Source organism: Belonocnema kinseyi, chromosome 6 (assembly GCF_010883055.1).
Source record: "Belonocnema kinseyi isolate 2016_QV_RU_SX_M_011 chromosome 6, B_treatae_v1, whole genome shotgun sequence".
Lineage (NCBI taxonomy): Eukaryota > Metazoa > Arthropoda > Insecta > Hymenoptera > Cynipidae > Belonocnema > Belonocnema kinseyi.
In genome coordinates this window covers 131,089,854-131,108,399 of record NC_046662.1, presented here as the reverse complement: position 1 = coordinate 131,108,399, position 18,546 = coordinate 131,089,854, and the positions used below count along the sequence as shown (strand labels likewise).

The following is an 18,546-nucleotide window of genomic DNA, read 5'->3' as shown; positions in this document are numbered from 1 at the left end:
TGTAGTAAGTGCGGTTCAAAATAAAAGAACTCGCAGAGCTACCGACAATGGGTCGGCTAACAATACTACCACTCTAGAGCTGGGCGAGCTAAAGAAGATGGATTCAATGCGATGGATCGACGGAATCTCGGGACCTTTAGGTGGACGGAGCAACTTAATCGCGAATTGCTAGAGTGCTACGATGCGGGTGTGGCCCTTGAATGGGGTTACATGGCACGACTGCATGCTCTGTAGTGCGAAAACACCCAGAGCTATCGCACTTTTCGTATCAACGTCTGCGAAACCATGCCGAAGCAAAGGAGCGTTTCTGTACAAAGCAGCGGAGGAGGCTGCTAAAACACTCGGACTTAACTTCAGTATTGGGGTTGAGCAAAATGGATAAAATCTTATCTATCTCGAGTACTCATTCCTGAAAGCCCGGATTAAGAAAGCACAAGAGAAAAACTTCCGTGAACAGCTCCTCGATAAGAGGATGCACAGCATCTTCCCCAGAAGTGTGGAGGATCAGTCAATGTCGTGTGAGCTAACTTTTGCTTTCCTTAAATCACCGGGATTGAAGTCTGGCACGGAGGGTTTTATTTTCGCATGTCAAGACACCGATAATTTAGTACACATACTATCTAATTGTCCAACTCATGCAAGAACAATCTACATCCATAGGCACAATGCGGAACAACGAGTGCTTTATTACCATCTCTGTTACTCTTACGGCATTAACCTTAATGTCGCTCCTCTAAATGCTCCTAGGGAAATCGAGGGAATTGTCGAGAATTAAAAGTGCCGCATATACTGGAACTTTATATTCTCGCCAATTGTTTCTGTTGCAGACTCGAGGCCTGACATGGTTCTTCTTGACTTCGAGAAGCGAACCATGTTCGTTATCTAATTTTCGGCACCAGCTGACAAAAACATCATAGCCAAGGAGAATGAAAAGAAAGAGAGGTTATAAGACCTTATAAGAGAGTTGCGACGATTGTACCCGGAATATTCTTTTAAACTAATCGTTCTTGTCTTCGGTGCTCTTGGAATTTTTAAGCTTTCACTGGTTAGTAGTCTGAAAAGCATCCCTGCGTGTGAACAATATGCTTAGACGCTTGCGGTCGTGAGACGTGCTTGTGGCTGAAATTTTACCGCAATTTCGCTGGGATCGGGTGCAGTTTTTCAGACTCCTGAATTGCGCTTCATAATTCTTTTCTGTTATTATCAATTTTCTTTGAACTATAGTTACTTATGTTTCACACGTAAAACTGTGTAATCCAGGCTCAGCTCTCAATCATGACAGGGATAGGAATTCTTTCATAGACCCAATGATGAGACCAATTTTTAATTGTGTGTAGTAAAATAAGATTAACTAATTTAGACGAAGACCGCTAAGATTTCATTTATTGTCTGTTCATTTTCAGAGTGCTATTCGTGCAAAGCTGTTAGAATTAGGTGTTCGTTATGATGAAGAATTACCTGACTATATACTAGTGATGGTTGTAAACAAAAAGTCGCGGCAGCAGATGCATGAAGATTTACATCTGTTTTTAGAAGACAACACTACACCATTCGTTGAATGGTTGCATGATCAAGTGTTGAAGAAACTACAAAAAGTTACAGTTACGAAAAAAAAAGCTACTAAAGAGTTTGTACCTTCAGTAATTGTAAAGCAGGAAGAGGAGCGTAACAATCGGAAAACTGCTACTTCTTTTTTAGAAGACCATACTCCAACAGAAGAATTTCATCAATTATTGGGAAAAAATTTAAAAGAAGATAAGGAAGTTGAAAAGGAAATACTGACCAAGTTAAAGTTGGCACACGAGACTGGAGAGGCTTCTCAAAATAATGTAAGCCTAGTCAGTCGTAAATTAGAGTTGACTGATCATTCTAGAAAAACAATATTTTTTCCAGAAGAATTGCGAACTTCTGACTTTATGAAAGTTATTAAGCCGCTACAACAATCTGCTAATCTCACGCATTCATTCTCTAAAGTCAGTTCACTTGAACCTGAATTTGAAAATAATTCCGCCTCAGATAAAAGTATTACATATGGGAAACGTTCAAAAAATACTGAGCAAGAAGACGATTTTTGTAACCGTGACTACAAGAAACTCAAATCTAGTGTGTGTAAACCTGAAATAACGTCTGTAGTATCTGTCAAGAATCGTCTTGGTATCGTTTCACCCAGAAAGAACTTTCAATCTCAGCATAATAGAGCAAATTTCTATAATCGACCCAGACATGGAGATCAACATGAATTTGAGTACAGCACCCACAGAAATAATATTCCTCGATCAAGAAATTTGGCAACTAATGGAAATTTAAGAAGGGTTCAGGGTATTCAAATCAAAGTAGGAGTCGCAGGAAGGGCAATTGACATCAAGCGACTTCCTGGTAGACCAAGAGATGGTAGATTGAATATGAATTTAGAAGCGCGGCAGAAAAATAAAACAAAAGAAACATTGGTTCATATAGTTAAAAATCGTTTAGGTAGCAGCACTAAAATACTAAAGCAGTCTACAGTGAAAATGCAAGAAATCAACAAAGACAAAATAATTGCAAGTAGGAAGTTAGAAAGAGAGCAAACCAATTTTAGAGGAAAAAACGTAAAATACAGATTAGGACCGATAAGAAAGAAATTTAATGCAACTAACAACACTAGTAACGTAAATTTTTTTATGCAGAATTCAAAAGTAGACAATGACTCCGATTCTTTAAATGTGCTGATTCTAGATGATATAGAGGATGAAGATCACTCTGTCGTCAATATGGCATCTGTAAAATCTCATGTAGTGGCGGTTCAAAAATTCTTGCCAGAAAAGACTAATCGAAAGAAATTTAAATCAAATGAGAAAGAATTTAGCGATCCTAATGATGAAGACTGTAAAGATTGTCAAGTACCAAGCAAAGTCATTGTTACACCAAGACCTTTGAAGCCTTTACAGCCGACTCAGAAACGAGCAACTCAATCCTTATTATTGAGAGCAGTAGCTGAAGCTAACCAGTCTGTGGTGAAACAAAGAAATCCAGAACCATCTTAAGTGGTGAGTATTCCATCTCATTAGTAGACGATCTTCGATCATAGATGGCTAAGGAATGAATTTGATGAATTTTAATGCTATATTTGTGTATGTTTGTGTGTGATTTCGTTGGGTTTCAAAGGACCCCAAACAATTTACATTAAAATCCGGCCTGGTCAAATTGGCAAACCTCCTGAACACTATTAAGACGAGTCCAGCTACTGAGGGAAAAAATGGAGCTCTCCTGAAAATAATAGGCCAAATCATGGCGCTGTCCTGGGAATGTAAATACTGTTCGAAATATGAAAGGTGGAAGACAGTTCAGTCGATGAATACAATACTGTAAATGAGTTTAATTATCAAAGGAAAAGCAAGTCCAGTTACTAAAGGCAATGTGAAGATTTTTCAAAACAATCAAGGCAAAAGACATTCTGGACTATCAAAGATACTTTGTAGTCCAGATAATTAAGACAAGTCTATAGGTCAGTCCAGGCAACAAAGTCAAGACATGTTCTTAGTCCAGTCAGTTAAGACTTGACTATAACTCAGTCCAACCCACAAAGGCAAGACATGTTATTAGTTCGGTCGGTTGAGACAAGACTATAGATCAGTCCAACCAACAATGGCACAACATGTTATTAGTCATAAGACGCTCACTCGAATTGTCATTTATCCCCGAATTTCATACAGTTGTGAAATATAAGACGATTACTCATATTGTCATTTTTTTCTGAATTTCACGCAGTTCTAAAACATAAGACGCTCACTCACATTCTCATTTGTTTCTGAATTTCATGCATTTGTAAAAAAGAAAACGATTACTCATATTGTCATTTCTTTCTTAATTCCACGCAGTTGTGAAATATAAGACGATTTTCATTTGTTTCTGTCTTAACTGGCTGGACTAATAACATCTCTTGCCTTTGTTGGCTGGACTGATTTATAGTTCTTGTCTTAACCGATTGGACTAATAACATGTCTTGCATTTATTGGTTGGACTGGCATATAGTCTTGTCTTAATTATCTGGACTACAAAATATTTTTGGTAGTCCAGAATTTCTTTTGCCTTGATTATTTTTAAAAAATCTTCACATTGCCAGGTGACTCCCATTACATTGCCTTTAGTAGATAGACTGGCTTTTCCTTTGATAATTGGACTGATCTACAGTCTTGTATTCATTGACTGAACTGTCTTCCATTAATATTTCGAACAGTATTTACATGCCCAGGACAGCGCCACGATTTCGCCTATTATTACTAGGGCAGCGCCATTTTGTTGCCCTTATTAGCTGGACTGGTCTTACCAGTGTTTCTAGTATTGTCATTGATTGTGCTGATCACAGTTTATTGAAAAATCTGCACCTCATCTTCAAGTTTCAAGCGGGATATTAGATTCGCTTGCGCTCATAGTCTTCGCGTTCAGCCCCATCTATCTCGAAAATTTTTGATTTTTTGGACTAGTACCTATCAGGATTTGTTGATCAGGAGGCTTTGAACTATATTATATTGCAATTTCAGCCAATTTGACCGGGGCCGGATTTTAATGTAAATTGTGCGGGGTCCTTGATATTGGATTTTATAGGATTTTAATTCATTAAACCGTTTTTGAATAAGTTAACAAGAAAATTATTAAAGTAATACAAGATTATTTAAAATTACTTAAAATTCCTTGTAATCTTTTGAATTTGATATAAATCCTTCAAAATCTTCTATGGTCTTGTTTAATCTTAGAAATATCTTTAAATCCTGTTTTATCACATTTCAATATCATGAAATTTTAACAATGAAAACTTGAGTAAAAGTTTTTTAATGAAGAAATTGGTCATTGGTCATTGGAAGAAATTGGTCATCGAACCAGGACTGAAAAACTAGAAACCTTCATATCAAGCCAAGAAATTCTGGATCTACATCAGATGTGCCTAACAGTGCACATCAAGTCGGAAACATTTGTCCCTACTCTTTTATGAAACCTGATTTTTTCAACCTTTTGTGTAGAATAGCATCACACTTCCACAAAAGAGGAGAATCGACAAATGTAATAAAAGTTTGCACTGTTTGTCACTTTTGATGTAGACCTAGAAAATAAGAGGAAAATACGTGCTTTATAATTTTAAAAAGTGCTGTGTAACAACACTCTGTTTTGTAAAGCTATGGGATTGTGCTTAGACGCTTTATGATATAGTTCTTAAATATTTAAATATTTTGCAAAATAAAAAAATCTATGCAGCAAATCATATTCACATGAGAGAAACATAAGTCTAGATTGAACGCTTTAGAAATGACAGGCGTAGTATTGTTTAGTTCAATATTCAAAGTGAACAAAAAATAAGTGATAGTGAAGACGAATATTTTACAATGGAAGTTAAACATGATTTTTTTAGAAGATTGAAATCAGTTTCTGAATTTAAAATACATGTTTTTGATGTAAAGATTCATAAAAATTCGACACGATAAGCAAATTTATTGATGATATGAACGTTCAACCCAACTGAAATAAATTAATGATACACAGGCTCGGCGCGAATATGTCGATTATATTTTGAAATATTTGCGAGATTATACAATTTTTTGATGGATTTTGGAGTAAGATAACTTATCTAAGCAAACCTTCATAAATTTATAGTACATGTTGACACGAATGCATAAATATATGGTTAAATCTCGGTTCATCGTGAACACATTTTTTTATTTGAATGCCAATAAAATAGTATATAACGTAGAAAGAATCCAAGAACTTTGGTCAAATAGTCGGTGGTGATTCCCTATCACTCACTGGACTGACGCAAATAAAATATAATACATTTATATATAAATATTTATTAATATAATGATAAAATATATGGTTCTTTTAGGGATAATAAAAAAATTCAGTTTCATCGTGGAATGCAGTACATTAGATAGTACTAAAAAGATCATGCATTAGGAAAAATCAGGTGGCGTCTTGCATTTGATTACGGAAAGTTAAGTAAAAATTCTGTAACTGATAATTATCTATTACTGAATATGGACGAAATAGTAGATCAGTTAAGAAATTCTAATTACTGCTCTGCTCTTGATCTCGCGACTGGATTCCACCAAATAGGAATGCATCCTAAAGATGAAGAAAGAACAGACTTTAATTCAACAGACGGACACTATGAGTATACCAGGATGCTTTTTGGATTAAAAAGCTAAAACTATGAGTCTGTCTACCTATTTTTTAGTAAAGTTGAAGTTAATTTAATAGAAATACCCGTTTTGTAAATTAAATGCCACTAGCATTTTTTGTGTTGGCATCAGGTGAGTCTCGACTCGCCGCATTAGCTACAAATGAAAATTATATAGTACGACGAAATAAAACAACCAAAAATCCAAATGCGGTGCTCAGCTTTTCGAAGATTGGCGTATATCCCCTGGAAAACTTTAAGAGAAAAAATTTTATTTGAAAAGATAAGGCCTTCTCTGTGACATGGACTTTTTAATGAGACTATCTTCAATCGATAGCACGACAAAAAAAATTAGACACGTGGTTCGGCTTCTTTGTAAGTGGGACCTGGTCTAAGAATTATGAGCGTTTGAAAATCATGGTCGCCACGGCTGCCGAACGTCTAGCGACTAGCGCGCGGTTGGTTTTACCAAGCGCTATCGGTGCAGCAGCAAAGGGCCTGCTTATCGACCGCGCCGCCACTGGTTCAAATCGTTTTGTCGGCATTTTTTATTTAATTGATTTATTATAATCATTTTTTGATGTTTCCCCAGTGATTAAAATTTTAAAAAAAAATCAAAAATGGTTAAATTAATGGGAGATAAATATCACAAGTATGTCAAGAAGAATAAGATACGATTATATAAATAAATGAATCGAGAAGTGTATGCATGAATTTATTTCTCAATAATTTAACTATTAAAAAATATATCGCCGGGAGAACATCCAAAAAAGGATTATTTTACATTTTTACAATGAAAAAAAAAATTTCAACAAAAACGTTTAAACCAGCGGGAGCATGGTCTCTAGATAGGTCCTTTACCGCTGCACCGGCGGTACTTCGTGAAAGCAACCACGTGCGACTTGGTTGATTTCGGCTAAATGAACAGCTAAATGATAATTTAAAGATCAGCAATTTAATATTACGAATTTAAAAATCAAAGAGTTAATTTAGTTAACTTTAGAAAACAATGGTGATAATTATCTAAACATTCAATTATTAATAATTAAGCCGCGCCTAGCCTCTTCAAAATCCGCGATCAGTTATGTACAACACCAGGCTCCAGGTGACTTGGGAACTCCAGACAAAAGTCAAAGTACTTGTTACTGTTACAAAATCAATTGATCCAAGTACCTCTTCTGCGCTGTTGAAGTATCGTGGAGGACGGGGCGGATTTGAAGCCTTTCATGTCCAGTAGATGCTGATAGTGGTAATCGTACAGGTGCAGGTGTTTTGGAATGCGGAAGTCTTATCCACATTCCACCTTCGGTGTAGAACTCACGGATGCGCCTGACAGTGGCCTAAACTCATAAAGCGGGTGACTTACAAAAATAAATATTTTTGATATTAAAAAATTTTAAAAACCTCAGAATGGAGAGAATTACGGAGAATCATTTAATAAATATGTTTGGCGTTGAAAATATAGGTTAATGTTAACATTTGTTGACAACAATCTGTATCATTGAATATCACGTGCGCTCAGCTATTGCATTTGAGTTGCTATACATTTTTAAAATAGATTTTATCACGCTGAATCTAAGTCCGCAATTTAAATTAGTATAGCAGTAACCGTTTCGGAGATAAATGAAATTTCATTTGCAATTTGAACATTTCATGACATGAATGATTTTTAACGAAATAAATTTGATCATTTGAATTCAAAGTCGAAATTTCAAAATTGAAAGTGGCGGATCCATTATTAATATTTTAATTTTTTCATTCTTTTCTCGTGTGAACCAGGTTTTTCATCATCAGCCATGGACTAACAAGTCAAGTTGACTAATGAGATGAGGATGTTGTAAATCAATTTATAACGATGTTTAAAATCTTATGCGATGATGTACTTATAAAAATAGGATCATATTGTAATTTGGAGTTCGTCTCTTACCGCTGTCATCCTTACACGGCGGCCGTGAGCGTTGAAGGGAACAATAGTCGCCTCTGGATGCTTTCTTAGAGCTACCATATGTTACTCACTTCTTGATGTTCTAGAAAGTTTCTTACAATGCAACAGGTGTTTAATAAAACTGCATTCTGAGCTGCTGTCAATACCCTTCTGACTCCTAAATGTTCAACATGTTCAGTGCATCTTGCGTGCACATTGCCTGCAGCCTAAATCACAATAGAATGAATAGGTACAAGTTTCAAATTCTTCCATATTGTCTTTATTTCATGGCTCAGCTCGCTAAACGTATATATTTTGCTTGTATAGGTCGCCTGCAAATTCCAGTTAAGTGGACAAGCAGGATCAATGATGTAGACTCTTCAACGTTCTTTCTCTCGCCCCAAGATATCGGGTCGATTGGCTTGCATACAATAAACAGTCTGGATAGTAACATCCCAATATTAAATGTAATCTTCATTTTCGCCGTTTCTATGGTTTCTGCCCTGACATTCAAGGCCTCTTCTGAGGACAAATTTAAGGGCCTGTAGTCAAGATCCGTTTTACAGATGGTATTGTAAAGCGCAACATCTCGTTTGATGTTGAAATATTCTCGCAACCGAGGGGTTGGCAACTCATCAAGTATGGTGTACACTTGTGCTGAATTATCCTGAAGTATCTTGAAGTACGTGAAATATCCTGAAGTACATTGGAATATCCTGAATTATCCTGAAGTATCTTCAAATGTTCTGTAGTACGTGAAATATCATTAAGGATTTGGAATTATTGTAAAGTGTCTGAAATATCGTGAAGTATGTGAAGTATCTTGAAGTATGTAATTTATTCTGAATTACTTTGGTAGATCTTGTAGCATGTGAATTTTTCTGAAGTAATTTGAAATGTCGTGAAGTATATAATGTATTTTGAAGTATATGGAATATTCTGAAGTATTTTAAATATCATGAACTATCTTGATCTATGATTGTAAACTTTGAAATATCAAGAAGGATCTTGAAGTCAGTCAAAATGTTTCAAATTATTTTGAATACTGACATTGTTGAAATTGATATAAATAAGCAGTACTAAGGATATGTAAAAGACATGCCCTTAAACAGCTTTTTGTGGGAATTAGAAACAATCTTAAGGACATGTTGTAAATGTGAAAAGATTAATAATTTAACAATCGATTTCGTAATTTATGGAGATCACGAACTGGACAATAAAGGTTGATATAAACGTACCCTTTGGTCTGAAATATGTCATTTTTAACATCTCGCTCATTATCTTAATTATTAATTATTATAACAGAAAAATAAAATCGCTTTCCAACTTTTTTTAAATCTAAGCAATAAAACTTGGTTCAAACAAACGCGTAGAGAAATAGTGAACCATATTCCAGTCAAGTGATTCAGTTAGATTCAGAAGACTCATGAAGGTAAATATAATATCCTTATTTTCACTCTTATTTGGAGAACATTATAGGTTATGTGTGCTTTCACATCACTTTCACGCACATTTTACATGATCAAAATCATAGGTTATAAACCTTATATATAAGAAATCTACCCTAAGGATAATGGCGTTTATTTTAAGCAAATACTGTTTTTACAAGTTTTATACATGATTGGCCGGCAACTGTTAATTGAAAAAGCCGGCATATAAGCCGAGAGAAGGAATATTTTTCTTTCTAAATGCCAGCTTTTTCGATTGAAATTAGCTACTCAACCAAATTAAAAGTGTTAAAAATAAAGAAAATACGAGGAGTAATTCCCTCGTGTTTTACTCGGTACAGTTCTCGTTGAATAATGCTCAACAACATATCATTCAGTTTAAATGCGTAATTCGAAAATCTTACACTTTAAAAATTTTCCATTTTAGATTTGGATTTTCAAACATACATTTTTATTTAAAGAATTTGAAACTGCAGTTTTAACACTTAAAAAATAAAATCTTTTAAAATGCTTCGGAATCAGCTTACAATTTTAGAATTTGCAGATATTAACGTTAAAAATTATTCTGTATCAAATAAAAAGTCTTATTAACAGTGGCGCATTTATAAGGTGGGCATTGGGCACTTGTCCACTGAGCCCCCTGACATTCATCATGTCAAACGTGTTCTCAGGGATCCCTGGTATCAAAACGCTTGCCCCTAGGAGCCCCTAGAAAGCTTTTGCCCACTGGACCCTTTTCCTTAAATCCACGACTGCTTATTAGTTAAACAAATGTTAACGCCCGATTGAAACTTCATCAACTATTTTCAATTTTAAAATAACTTTAAAATAAATTATTCATAATTAAAGTCTTTTATAACATGTCAAATATTGTTTTAATCTAAAAAGAAAAGAACAATTACTTAATATTTAGAAATATATGATTGTTCATTTTAAATCAGTAATTATGAATTAAATATTCAAAACTAAGCCAAATAAAACTTTGAAAGTTACCGTTTAAAACAAAATATAAATTTTCACAGATTTCGAACAAAAAATTTAGAGCCCTTTTAAGAATTTCGATACGCTTGAGAAGGATAAAACCCTTTTTCTTGGAAAATTAAACATGATTTTTTTATTTTCAAAAATGATCTTTAAGAGAATATTTAAAAATATTTAGAAAGATTTATAAAATGATTGAAATTGAATGTTTACAATTTTAAGGAAATTTTTTTAATTTGGCAAGGTTTTACAAAATATTGTAGGACAAATTTTAGGGAAAAAAATAATTTCAAAGGATGTTTAATAGTTCTGAAAAAATTTTTCAATTAATTTCAAATTTGAAAAAGTGAAAAACAATATGTAGATGTTTCAAGATATATAAGTAAAGTTTTGAAGCATTTTTAGGATTTTTGAACTATTTAAAATTAAAACTATTTTAACTTTCAATTTAAAATGTGCTTAACTTATTTAAAAAATGTAATTGTGCAATTTTTAATGTCTCTAGCTTGAAATTACTTAAAATGATATAATTTAAACAAATTTTAATTTATTGATTGATTCTGCAATTTAGAGCATTGAAAATGATGACATAGATTTAAATTTTTTGGAATGAATCTGTATCTTTAAACTCTACATTTCGTCAAAGTTAGAAATGTTTTATTTGACAATGTAACTGCATTTAGTTTAAAACTCTTTAGTTAAAGTGTAAGAAGCTTTCATTTTATACGTGTAAATTACTGAGCATTCAAACACAACATTTTTGAAATTAAAAACTTTTAATTGAAAGCTCAGTTTTTATTACTTAAAATGGAAATTTTTTAGCTTTAGAGTTCGATGTTTTAAATTTCTTTGAAGGTGAACAATTTTTGCGAACTGGGAACAAACCAAGGAATGACCAAGAATTTTTTCTATGACTAAAACGGCCACCCAGTACTTGATACTTCCTACTGTCACGCAACGAAAGTAGAAACAATAATAGAGCCAATTTATTGTAAAACAAATACTTAGAGCAAAGTTCACCTTGAGCGACCACTAAATATATATTTTTTAAATTTCTATAAAAATGATGTGCTATTTTATCACCAAAAGGAATAATTTGGGGAATGCCACATTATTGAAAAATAAATAAAACTTAAAAAAGAACACTTCTAAATAATTTTTCAAACTAAACGTTTGTAGAATATTACAAGCAATTCTAATTTTCAATAGTCCTACATTCAAACTTATGTCAATGTATATGATTGTGATATTTGAGTACAGTTGTTGTAGATAAAAAATTAGATTCGGAAATTGGTGCCCATTTTCGATAAAACGAAAAAACTATTCACTATAGGAAGGATTCTATCCCTTACTAATGATTCTTAGAAAGTAAGAAAGGTTAATTATCCTGCTGATTTCGCATAATGAGAGATTATTTATATACGGAATCAAATCCTTCATTTAATTTCAGGTTCAAAAATCAGATAACTTAAAAAACTGCTAAATGACCGGAAATTTTGTAAACTGCTGAAACGTTGCGAACTAATCAAAAATATTATTTCAAAGAATGGGTTAAAACGATTAAAAACATAAATTTGAAATGTAATGATGTAAAGTTTTCGAAAGTCATTTGGAATATACTGAAATACCTTACAATAGTTTAAATACTTTAAAGTATGAAGTATTTTAAAATATTCTGGATCATCTCAAACTATGTGAAATATCTTGAAGTATGTGAAATAATTTGCAGGACCTTGAAATTTCTTGTAAGATCCTAAAGTATCTTGAAATATTTTGATGTATGTGAAGTATCTTGAAGTAATCGAAATATCCTGAAGTACCTTGAAATATCAAAATATTTTGAAATGTCCTGAAATATCTTGAAATATCATGAAGTATCTTGACATACGTGAAATATCCTGAAGTATGTGTAGTATCCTTAAGTATGTAAATTATTCTGAAGTACATTGAAAATTTCTAAAATTTCTAAATTCAGTCGAGTTGTCAACCCCACGCCCGCAACTGTATAACTTGTAACTTGCACAGTTTGAGAACAAATGAGTACGTGAGGACAGGGATGCCAAAGGTGTTGATTGCCCTGATTTTGTTCTACAAGTTAAGAGAACTCCTTAGAATCAGTTTTCCTTTAAGTGATGTTCATTGCCGTCGTTTTTCCAGGCCACATGAAGTTGTTGTTTAATCTCTATTGCTCGTTCTTCAGTGATGTGTAGGTTAGTCCTGATGTCCTTAAGTTTAGCGATAATATCTCTTAGTACGATTTTCTGTATATTAGGATACTTTGCAGCAAATTTCGTTCTTAAATTGTAACCTTTTTTCCATTTTCGTTTTAAACTTCGGACTTTCGTAATAGAGACGCACCAATTCCTCTTTTATTGTGGTTACACTTGATGCTCTCCCATGGCATTTCTTTTGAGCTGGTTGGTTGCCTTTAGCTAAAACTAGCTAAACTATCATTAGCAGACACAGTTGATGTTTCACTGCCTACCGTTTGTTGCAGATATTGTTGCTGGTCAGCTGTTTTATTCATGAGGTTTGCCTGGCCATCTTGTAGCTCACCATCACCAACGTCCTGCATGCTGTGGTCCCCAGCGGTTGTTCCAAAGGTGCTACGAGATATTCGGGTATGATGTAAGGAGCTGTCTTCTTACGAAAATCAGATTTTCGACAAAGAGGGTTCTCTCCAAGCCTCATGTTTTTCAAGGTTGCGGATAGAGGGTCCCTGTATCAAGGGTTTCTGCTGAATAGGGTTTCAGTAATTAATAAGCAATCGCGCACAATTATCGACGGATGCTCCCGAAGGAATTAATCCCTCAGTGAAGGAATAGCAACCGTGTCTAACGCTAAACTGCCCATGGGTAAGGTGTTTTAAACGGCGAATCTGGGATACCGGACGACCTCTCAGAATATCCAACCATATTTTTCCATGCGGGGCTAAATAAGGATGAGCAAATTTTTTCCGTAGATGCTCGTTGGAACAACAATGATAACACCAAACACAGTTGTAGTAAGTGTGGCTCAAAAAGATCAAACGCGATGAATCGGCATAGTGTCAATACTTTTGAGTGGACAGATCAACTCAGGTAAAACCTGCTGGAGTGCTACTTTATCAGAATGTCCCCTAAACGAGAAGGTAACACGGCGCGATTGCATGCTCCGTGTGAGACACACCCAGAGCTTTCGCCCTTTTCGTATTAAGTTTTCGAAACCGAGCCGAGGACATCGGGAAAAAGGGTTATAGAAGCCAAACGCCTACTCTACCCCAGCCAGAACAAGCCGGCAATAGAGATTTGTTAAGTTAACTTAACATTAACATGTGTTGTCGCTGTGGTCGCTGACACGACAACACATGAAATAATTCAAAATTCTTCTTTTTTTAAATTGCATAATTCATCACTAATTTTGTTCTAATTTTGTACTTCATTAAAAAATGTTGTGCTTTTAAATTTTTTGGATAAATCGTGTGGCTTCCTTTGGCCAAACGTTAAGCTTGCACAAACACACTGTAAAACATATGAAATACTGCAAAAATTGCAGTTGTCAATATGACATAACTTGATGATGTAACTTAACAGTATTAATTTAGCACCAAGTTATGTCATATTGACAACTGGAATTTTTGCAGTATTTCATTTTATTTTTGGTTTACTGGAACATTCTTGGTGATGTAACTTAACGGTATTAATTTAGCATCAAGAATGTTCCAGTAAACCAAAAATAAAATTATTTTTCAAGTAAAAAAGTTCAATACGCACCTAAATAACAGACCTAACCTACAATAAACTGTAGTCACATTACATTTGTACCATTCAGGGCGAATTTTAGAAAAAGTTCCATATGTACGTTGCACTTCAATCATAAAAAGCAATTCAATCGACGAATTCTCGATTATTATTTTTAATTGAGAATATTTAATAAAATTTAAAGAAATAAAAGCACTTTGAGTCTTAAAGCATACTGTTATACTGATCTTTATATTATGTTTAACATATCATGTACAGCTTTTTTTACTTTGATGTATATTAAATTTCAACTACTTTTTGTGCAAATGACTTCTTATAAATTTGTATTACATTTTTTTTACCGATTTTTGTAACAGTTTATGCTATGAAAACTCCTTCAAACATCCTTGTAGTAACATAATTTTTTAAAATTAATAACAATACAGACTGTAAGTTTTGAAAAATGTCGGTCAAATTAAAATTTTGAAGGAATAATAATTAGAATTTGCTGAGGTCTTGGAAAGTAAAGAAGACAGGCGATATTGACCACCGCTTAGTACAAAGGAACACCTTAATTAAGGTCAATGGAGTAGTAAATGAACTGTCATTGTGAGAGATCGCGGCCACAAAATGTTGTCATAAAACCCTCAGAAATAGGTACTTTTTGTCTAGCAAGAATCGTGTCCGAGGTATCTTCAGGTGCTGCTCCCATGAAAATGGGCCAATGGACAAAGAATCTTGAAGTACTCCACCCACAAAAAACAATTTGTGATTTTAAAATGACAATCGAGGTGACAATTGTATTTTCTGCTTCTTTACTATGTTTGATCTAGAATGCAAAAGTGTAATGTATTTGTTATTTGTCTGCATTATAAATATAATAATAATTATTATTAATATTATTTGAAAATGTATGTCGTTGGGAAGAGGAAAGAATGAATAAGAGAATCATTTAATAAGAATAGTCCTTCTCTAAAATAATAAGAGTTATAGTTTCAGTTGATGGGCAGGGACAAATAGTGTCAAAATTTTGTGTCTAATAAAACTGATGAAAATGTAAGATTTACTAATGTAAAATCTTATTATTTAACCAAGGTCAGACGTATTCAGCAGAACTAAAATTTATATTTGACATCAGCAATAGTAGCTTTAGTATCAAATATCAAACAGAAGTTGTATTTTTGCAATAGGCAATAACTTCCAATTTTTAAATATTTTAATTGTATAATTTGAATTGAAATCATTCTTTTTGGAAACCAAAAATTATTCAAAGAGGTAAATTTTGAACCAAAAAAAATTAATTTGTAACCAAAAAGAATAATTTTTTCAGAAATAAAGACAAGTCTTCCCCAAAACAGATGAATTTTCAACAAAATAGTTTAATTTTCAGGATGAATTAGTTACCAAGAAGATTTGCTTTCAAAGCAAGGATTTCGAGATCTTAGTTTTTGCGCCAAAGCTAGAATAAGATCAAGGATCAGTTACGTCAATTAATTTCTTAAAATTTTTTTCTGTGTACCAGACTAGTTTCAATGGACAAGATCGAGAGAGAGAGAGAGAGAGAGAGAGAGAGCTCAGCCCGTCATCTGTAATATTGGATCGTAAATACGTTTTAATTAATTTTGTATTGGAAAAGCTTCGGCCTACGGTTGCAACTGAAACATCGGTTGACAACCAAATTCTTAGCGCTATCCATACGTTTCGGAAAATTATACCTAAATTATTCTGAACGATAAAATTTAATGCATTAGTAGGTGTTCTCGCAGTATCCGGTAGTATATATTTTAAACGCACTAGCTCAGTGAAGATTTCCTGGTCATGAAAATAACTTTCATTGTTATGACTTCAAATAGTGCAAAAATGACCTAACTTTATTATTATTTTCAAACTGCTCAAATCGTTCTTTAATTAATTCACGCGCAATATCTAAAATTGCGGGAAAAATTTACTTTGAAAAATGATGCTGAGTCTTCTATTGATTCGCCTGCTGTTTCACAATCGAACTGCTTCTTTTTATTTCGCGTACGTACCTTTTTTCGAAAACCGGTTCTACTTTTAAATCTTGAATTTTTCTTTGCTGTTATCAAAGCACTCTTAAAACCTTTATTCCGGCAATCTTTTAAAAATCTCTGGCATGATCCTAACTTTTTATTAATTAGTAAAAGATCCGCGGAGAATTTTTGCATTGATTTGCTGAAGATATTAACCTGAATTAATATTTCATACTAAATAACTATTGCAACGATAAATTTAAAATCTGTTAATTGGTCAGTTAGTGCACAAGCTTCACGACGTTAGTCATAATCATTGTCTTCATCGTTAGAAAGGGCTATCAAAGCTGCTCAGATGTTGATGAGGTCATACCAAAATGGTTTCACGCTATCAGATCTACTTCCCCCCGAGTAATACAAAGAAGTTATAATATCAGCTTTGTCACGTAAACATACAAAACACAAAAAATTAAACTCAGTCGTTTTGCCGTTGACAGGCGTGAATACAATAAAATGTTTGCGTATCTTAAAACAATTAGAACAGATTTCTACTAATCTTAACGTGAAAGACATTGAGATTCATGATGAAAAACTAATTATAGATGGCAGCACCGAGCCTAGTACTAGACCCTCAGTCGATGAGACGCGAAATTCAATATGACGCTTGGTATACAGTTGCTTATAATTAATATATGAGGGTAAACCAACTTTAAATATATTTTTAGTCCTTATATACGAGGACAATGTATATTTTTAGTGGAAATTGTATATGAAATGAGATATATAGTGACGTATGGTAATCCTAACCTCACTTTAAAAGTGACGTGATTTCTCACATGTACAATCAGTTATTAGTGAATAATACCTGGCATTCCCTAAACGGGACCAAATACAGTCTAAAACTTTTTTCTCCATTAACTTTATAAGTTCATTTAGAATGGTTTTCCCACAATAATGATCAGCTATTTCATTTGATATCACCCGACGTAAATGTTCTAACATTAAGCACTGTGCCATATTGACCCAATAATTGCACGAGACCAAAAAAACTACCATTTTGCGGTGTAAATATTTTATCTGAAGATCATTCAAAAGCTAAATTATGCACAGCTAAGAATTGAACAATGCTCATTCATCTTTCTAAGACTCCTCTCCAATGATGATTTTCGCAATCTAAAACTTTTTGCTGCACTTGATCGATTGTCTTATTTAATTTTCGTTTTACTTCAAGTTTCTTCTAAGTATTGTGCGCGAGAAAATGATTTTGCGATATTTCATGCTCCCTTACTATCTTCTCACCATTTTCTAATTTTCTTCTTGAAAATGAAGGATTGAAATGGTGATTGTTTGAATTCTTGGCAAAAGATATATTTGGTATGATCAATGGACTCTTCGATACAATAAATTCAATATTATTAAAGGTGATCCTTTGCCACAAAGCTGGATCAGTTGATGATAAGTTACTATTTACTGTACCCACTTTGTTATTTTCAATTCCTGGATCAGTCGGTCCATCAGCTGTAGCGGTTTGCATCTAGCAAGACTCATTTGATGTAGGATATGCTTCTGATGTTTGCGTTGAAGTTGAATTCATTTTGACTGCATAACCTATTGCGGACACAAGTAAGACACGTTATCACTATCATATTCAGAATGATTCTAAACTGAAAAAACATATTTTTTATTGATTTCATATCGTAGATTTCAAATTCTTTATGTCTTACGGTCCAATCGTGAATCAAAAAATAAATATGAGTCAAAAAAACATGTTCTTCGAAACTCAGATATTTATTTAATAGAAAAAACTCCTTTCAAAACTTCCTGACGTTTCAGTACACATACGTACCTTTTTCAAAGGTTCTTAAACCTAAATAATTATAATAAAAATTACTAATTTTAGTAAGAACAAATATGATAGATAATTACGTAGATTTTTGAATACATTGTTACCTGAGTTGATGGTAGTTTAAATAGTTAAACAGATCAATTTTCAGTAAAAAAAAAGGAACATTTCAGTCAATAGTTTTAAGAAAATTAATTAAAATTTAGTCATTTTATGAAGTCTCAAAAATTTTTTTGAGACTTCAATCGATTACACTACATTTTTTAAAAATTGTACGAGAAAAACAAAATTGGCGTAGGTTAGGACGGACGAACAGAAATTGACAGTTTTAGAAATACATGAAGAATACGTAATGAACGATGATGTAATAGGCAAGTTTCCATTGAATACCACTTATGTGGAAGCGCGTAATTGAGTTTAAATTTGAAATAAGAAATTAAAAAAATTTTTTTATATTTAAAAAAAATGTGTATATGTACACATACACACATA

General features: G+C 33.3%; 1 protein-coding gene across 5 annotated transcripts in view; it reads left to right on the top strand.

Moving 5' to 3' along the window:
• Window positions 1-18,546, top strand: part of LOC117175729 — a 233,666-nt gene that overhangs the window by 66,891 nt on the left and 148,229 nt on the right. Inside the window, exons 2-4 of one of the 5 annotated variants that reach the window (XR_004467493.1) lie at window positions 1,404-3,026; window positions 7,928-8,322; window positions 8,400-9,309. Coding sequence is in view for 3 of the 5 variants with exons in the window: in XM_033365519.1 (XP_033221410.1) it covers window positions 1,404-3,023 (1,620 nt within the window). In the remaining 2 variants the exon portion in view is untranslated. Of the gene's footprint in view, window positions 1-1,403; window positions 3,027-5,854; window positions 6,358-7,927; window positions 8,323-8,399; window positions 9,310-12,998; window positions 15,466-18,546 lie in introns of those variants that run through there. The other 4 variants (XM_033365520.1, XR_004467494.1, XM_033365519.1 and 1 more) reach the window with 4 other exon arrangements.